General features: G+C 44.9%; 1 protein-coding gene across 1 annotated transcript in view; it reads right to left on the bottom strand.

Moving 5' to 3' along the window:
* The window catches only part of Adap2 (ArfGAP with dual PH domains 2), a 43,025-nt gene that overhangs the window by 30,118 nt on the left and 6,058 nt on the right, over window positions 1–6,849 (bottom strand). Inside the window, exon 2 of the mRNA XM_010642367.3 lies at window positions 234–352. Coding sequence (XP_010640669.1) covers window positions 234–352 — 119 coding nt within the window. The remainder of the gene's footprint in view (window positions 1–233; window positions 353–6,849) is intronic.

Here is a 6,849-nt window from a genome sequence, read left to right as displayed (position 1 = left end):
CAGTTTAAAGCGAAAGAGGTCAGTTTCATGAATGTGAAGTACTCCACAGAGAAAGGTTGTGGAACTCTGTGAGTTTACCAGTGAAGTCCACCTCTTCTGTGCAGTACAACTGTATTCCTTTTTGTTTGTAGGTCTCTGCCTGGCAGAGATTGAAACACTGCTGTGAGGCTCTCCGCCCCCACGGCCCTTCCGCCCCGCCCCGGGGCCGGGCACAGGACTTGGAGGCCGCCCACCTGGCGCGACGTGAGGTCCTGGACGGCCGCTGACTTGCGCTGCCGGCTCAGCCTTTCTGGGCTTCAGTTTCCACCGCTGTCCGAGAGGAAGATGGGCATGTGCCTCCAGCTCAGGACTCCTGGAGAAAATTAAACAATCTGACTTAAAGCATTTCACTGATGTAAGATCTTACACCTACCGAGAGTGGTTGGAGGCAAATGCCACATCCCAGGAAGCCCCCCTGATACTCTGCCCAGGATCCGCCCTTCCCTTTGATCACCTCGCGTCGTGGTAATTTATATACAGTAGTGGTGTTAATTCCATCCTCTGCTGCCAAACACACTCTAGAGAGTTGTCCTCACTAGGGAATTCACTGTCAGCAATTTATCTCCCTGACCCTAGCACCAGCACCTGCACTTTTTCTTTTTCCTTTTTCCGGGAGGGTGTGCCCTGGTGCTGGGAATTGAACCCACGGCCTCCTCCAGCATGCTAGGCTGGCGCTGTACCACTGACCTATACCCTCAGACCTTCTGAAACATTTTGAGACAGGCTCTCACTAGGTCACTAAGTTGCCCAGACTGGCCTCCAACTCCCCATCTCCCTGCCTCAACCTCCCCAGTAGCCAGAAGCACAGGCAGGTGACGCCGTACCCTACATCTGCACATTTGAAAACCTCAAAAACCAGTTGCATGCCCGTGTTCAAAGTGAAGCAACCTGGACACAGCAGGGTACAGTGAAGTTCCATCACCAGGAGGTGTGGGCAGGGCTCAGGTGATCTTGAAGCTGAGCACCCCATCAAGCCCTTTCCCTTCGTGTCACCATCCTCAGCGACTCAAGGGACTCCTGGTACACACTAAGCACCTCTTCCGTATGTGAGCACCCAAAGTACGGTCTGTTAGGTTTCCATGCTGACGGACGGCTGCCTGGCTGCGCCCACACACCCTCACGCACACCAGTCTGATACAATGCAATGAATCCAGGAATCCACAAATTCAGGTTTGATCGTTGCCTCCATTACTTTCTAACTGTTCGTCTTCGGACAAGTTCCTTCGGTTCTCTGAGCCTTGGACTCCTCGTGAGTAAAATGAAGATGTTGAGAACTACCTAATAGGGTCTTTGAGGTGGCACATAAAGCTCTCAAACCAGTGGTTGCTTTGCTTCCCCTGCCCCTCTGCTCAGCTTGTGGGGTTGTCACTTGGAGTGCTGTGTCTTTTCCCATCATCCCTAGAGTGGAAAAGGTCAATTTCTCATCATCCCTAGAGTAGAAGAGGTCGAGCCACCAACCCAGAGGAGGGAGGGGAAGCATTCCCAAGAACAACCAGCCACAGTCTTGACTGTGGAGGAGGGTGAGTCCTAGCCCAGGGACAGCCACAGGAGGCCTGCTGGGAGAGCCAGGTGGCATGAGGCTAAGCGAGTGAGATGATTCATTTTTGCTGCTTTGGATGGACAGAGAGAGAGAAATGTCCTTGGAGAAAGGTGGGAAAGCCATCTTAAGATATGAAGGCAGAGGGGAGGGGTGGGGGAATAAAGAGGGACAGGCTGAGGATATTTCTCCTCAGGACAGTGCAAGGACAAAATTGTGACGTTGCTCTTCTCTTCATCCTGATTCTCACCGTCCCCGCCCTGGAGGTCTCCCAAAGCCACCCTAGAGAAAACAGTACATTTCTCATTTCTGCCAAAGAGCCAGGAATCCAGAGTTCTCCTTAGTTTTCCTGCTTCCTTTCTTTATTTTGGATTTTCACTGAACAGAAATCAAAGCATAGAATTTCAGGCATCCTTAGAATTAAAAAGAAAACAAACTACGACAAAATCTCTGTCATTTTGTTGTGACAGAGTCCTTTCCTGTTTTCCTTAGGGGGGGTGGCAATACTAGCAGACATTTACTGAGTGTTTTGCAGGAGAGCTCTTCACATTTCATAAATGTGAGCTTCAGGATCTCCCTCCGAGGGCAGCAAGGTATCAGCTATTGTGCAGAAGAGAAAGTTGAGCCTCAGAGGAGCTGAGTTACCCAAAGTCAGAGTCACGAAGCCGGAACAAGGGCCTAACCACAGATCTCTTATCTTGGTGTCCTTCAGTCCCAGGTTATTTCATGAAATAAATAATTGTTGCTCTTATACACTTTTTGTTTTTAGAGACAGGGTCTTGCTACACAGCCCAGGCTGGCCTCAAACTCACAGCCATCTTCCCGTCTCAGCTTCCCAAGTGCTGGAATCACAGGTGTGCACCACTATGGTCGGCTTTTCATACTCATTTAATGAGTACAAAGTGATGATGTGATACACATACACACTGTATAATGATGATCATAATCAAATACAATTCATCACACCCACGCTGTACATATTAGTTGACTGTGTCACTTACTTGTTCATCTTACATCTCAAAGTTTGTACCCTTTATTTTCACCACTGTTTATTCTCAAAACTTTCATCGCCCCAAACAGAAACTCTGTAGCCTACTCCTGGGTACTAGATAATAGTTGAGCTCAGCGGCAGGAACCAGAGGCTGCTCGGAAGGGAAGAAGGCTAGTCAGAGGCGTCAGGAATAGGGATCTGTGCGGCAGGCGGGTGGAGGCAGTTGCGCTGGGGTGCTGGGTGCAGCCAGCAGCTGCTGGGGCAAGGGACAGACTGTGTCCTCTGATCGCTGCTGGAAAAAACGGCATTCTCCGAAACCGGCCCACAATCCCCAGGGAACAGTGTGTGTGACCCTTTTGTGAAATTAAATGGTTGTGCTTATTAGTTTTAAAATTTGGAAGATTATAATTATGGGAAATTTGGAAAACACAGTAAAGAAAGAAAAATCACTCATAATTATGGCCACTGTTTACTCAAGGATTGCAGTGTGCCAAGCTGCTTACGTGCATTCCTTTTTTTGCGGGGGGTACCGGGATTGAACTCGACACCTTGCACTTGCAAAGCAGGAGGCAGAACCACTGAGCTAAATCCCCTGCCCTACTTCCTTTAATCTTTGCCATGCCCTCAAACGTAGTTTTATGCTCATTTTACAGATGAGACAAGTGTGATCCAGAGAGAGGCTAAAACTAAATTTATTTAAGGTTACACAACTAAGATGAAGCATCCTGGGTAATGCATAGTACTGGAGCTGAGATTGGAATCCAAGTTCATGTTGGACCCTTTCCACCAATACCTCAAACTGAACCAGATGAACTTGACTTAGAAAAATGGCAGTGTCATCCAGTTCAACCTAATACTATGCTGTGAATTGTACTTTTAACAACCATCACTAACATTTTTCTGAGTTTTTTTCTGGTCCTTTGTGCCTACACGAATATCATTGAGACCATAATTTTCATTACAACTGTTATCCCTCTACATCACATTGTTATGGATGTTTCTTGAGTTTTTTTTTTTTTCAGTACTAGGAATTGAACTCAGGACCTTGTGCTTATAAGGCAGGCATGGTGTCACTGAGCTAATTCCCCAGCCCTCACAGATCATTTAAATGGCAATGTAATAATCTGTGTATATTTCTTCACTGTTGGACAGATGGATTTCAACCAATTTTTTGCTGCTATGCATAATGTTGTAATGATTGTCTTTGAACCTGATGCTTTTTTCCACGTTTAAAGTTGTATTTTTGAGGACCACCTTCTACCATGCTCACTTGCTGGTTTGCTGGTCTCCCTTGCTATTCTGGGCTTTGCTAAGACAGGAGCTGCCTGCTGCATTCTCAGCTGTATCCCCAGTATTGGCCTGCTACATAGCAGGGGTTCAGTAAATGTTTGCTAAATAAACAGATATGAGTACCAATAAAAAAAATTAAAAATAAAGTGAGAAGTCTTGGGGTCATATACACATTCTCCCTTTTAAAGGAAAGAGCTTACAGGTAGGTAAGTGAAAGAGCCAACAGCCAAGCAGATGGGACAAAGAATCTAGTGGGGTGGACCTGTACATTTCTATACTGAATTTTACTTTGTCCTCAACAACAGGAATCAGCTTGGCACCCAGAGAGACTCCCTAGTCTAAAACCACCAAACGGTTTGCTCATTCATTCATTAAGTACACTATTTATAGGGCACCTACTATATGCCCAGCCCTGTGGTGGATGCTAGGGAGAAATGAATATGCACATACATAATATGGTTGAGGGGTAATAAATTATATAAAGAATAAAGGGGTGAGCTGGGCGTCGTGGCTCACGCCTGTAATACCAGCACTTGCAAGGCTGAGGCAGGAGGATCGCTGTGAATTCGAGACCAGCCTAGGCTACATAGTGAGTTCCAGGTCAGTCTCAACTACATAGTGAGACCCTGTCTCAAAAAACAAACAGGGACTGGGGATTTAGCTCAGTGGTTCTTCCACCTGCCTTGCAAGCACAAGGTCCTGAGTTCAATCTCCAGTACCAACAAGCAAACAAATAAACAAAAGAATAAAGGGATAAGAAGGATAAAGGGTATTATTTTAAATAAACAGGTGAAGAAAGTCCTCTTTGCTGAGGTGACCTGTAAGGAAGGGGTCTCAGAAGAGTATCCAGGCATTGGCAAGAGCAAATGCAAAGGTCCTGGGGTGGTAATGCTTGGTGTGTGCTTTGTCTGCCTCTTTTGACCACAGGGCTGTCCAATTCCATGCCATTGTGCCTCATTTATGTTGTTCTCTCTCTCCTACTGCAGCCCTCTTCTCTACACCAGCCCTCATTGGTCTATGGAAATTTGTCTCCTTGCTCAAATTTAAATCTGCATTCTTTTTTTTTTTTGGTACCGGGGATCAAACTTGGGTCCTTGCGCTTGCAAGGCAGGTGGCGGAACCGCTGAGCTAAATCCCCAGCCCTAAATCTGCATTCTTGCAGCCTGCCCTTATCTCCTGCACTTATGCTCCCACAAAAATATTCATATTTCTATTAACAACTATCACTTTGTACTACGGTTATTTCAGTCAGCAGAGATCTGGCAAAGAGCAGATTGCTGTATTCATCTTTGTAACCTTGAAGCAAGGACTGTATTTGGCCCAAATTATGTTGGTTGATTCATTTCTATGAAATACGCAGGACAGGTCAAACCACAGAGACAGGAAGCAGATGAGAGTTTTCCAGGGGGCCGAGGGGACCGGAGGAGGACTGCCAAAAATGCACGAAGTTTCCTTTTGGGCTATTAGAAATGTTCTGGAACTAGATAGTAGTGATTGCTGCACAACATTGAGAATGGACTAAATGCCACTTAATTGTACATTAAAATGCTTTTTTTTTTTTTTTTTTTTGAGACAGGGACTCACTATGTGTAGTTCAGGCTAGGCTTGAATGCAATATGTAGCCCAGACTGGCCTCAAACTCACAGGGATCTTCCTGTTTTAGCCTCCCAAGTGCTGAGATTACAGGTCTATGCCACCACGCCCATCAAAAATGGTACATTTAATTATGCGAATTTTGCCATAATTTTTAAAAGATGGGTGGTTGAACTGAGTGGAATTGAGATTGAGACCATCATTACACAGGCAGAACAGCTGATGCAAATTTGCATTCTGAATAAAATACACCAACCTAGTAGAGACCCAGGGAATGGGAAAATGCAGCTGCGAAATCTAAAGAGCCAGAAAATGAGTCCTAAGCAGACACAGGATCATTGCTTACATCTTAGACCACTCCCTGGAGCACCAAGTGAGAAGTTAGTCTTAGAGGTTTAGTCCCAACTCCAACTAAAGGGATTACAGTGACATCTGTTGGAAATTTGAATACTGAGGGACATGTCCCTTATGGAACTGGACTTTAAAAACTGGGCTCCAAAACCCCAAGTTATATCTACATTTGCCATGTAAGGGGTTGTGCTACAAAGCACCTGGGCATTTTCTTCTTGAGATTGTTTCTTAAGACAGTCTCACTTCATCTTTTTAATTTTTTTTTCTTGGTACCGGGGATCAAATTCAGGACCCTGAACTTGCAAGGCAGACAGCAGCACCACTGAGCTAAATCCCTGGCTCTTCATCTTAAACAATATAATCAACTGTTCAATTAGTAATGTCTCTCATTGTATAACACTGTATAGTTTAATGATGACTTATTTGCTTTCATTTCCACAATAGTCATTCAAGAGTGGAACTTTGAGCAGGGCGCACACGCCTGTGATCCCAATACTTGGGAGGGTGAGGCAGGAGGATCACTGTGAGTTTGAGCCCGGGCTACAGAGTGAGTTCCAGGTCAGGCTCAACTATATAGTGAGACCCTGTGTCAAAAAACAAAGACAAACAAACAGAAAAAAGTGGAACTTTGAGTTTTATTTTGCAAAAAAGGAAAGCTGTTTAATAGAAACAAACTGAGATAAATATGTAATATGTAGCAAGTGGTGGTGCATGAGCCCAGATATGCTGATTCTGGATCTCAAATTGTGCATATTGTTTTTTTCTTATTTTGATCATTTGTTTAATCATTTTAGTTCTGAGAAATGCTGAAAGAAAAAAGTGTAACACAGGAAAAAGAAACCCCAAAATTTCTTTTAGACTATAACTAGTATTACTAATTATCTTTTCTCTATAAAATATCACTGAGGGTTGCAGGTGGGACAGAGAATTAGGTCAAGTACTCCCTGTCCTGAATGACCTATTAAAAAATGTCTCTAGGGCCGGGGGTTTAGCTCAGTGGTTCCGGCATCTGCCTCAAGCTCAAGGACCCGAGTTTGATCCTCAGTAC

Source organism: Fukomys damarensis, unplaced genomic scaffold (assembly GCF_012274545.1).
Source record: "Fukomys damarensis isolate Sample0158 unplaced genomic scaffold, DMR_v1.0_HiC HiC_scaffold_13, whole genome shotgun sequence".
Classification (NCBI taxonomy): Eukaryota; Metazoa; Chordata; class Mammalia; order Rodentia; family Bathyergidae; genus Fukomys; species Fukomys damarensis.
Note: the sequence above shows the minus strand (reverse complement) of the source record. Positions and strands in the feature narration are given on the sequence as shown.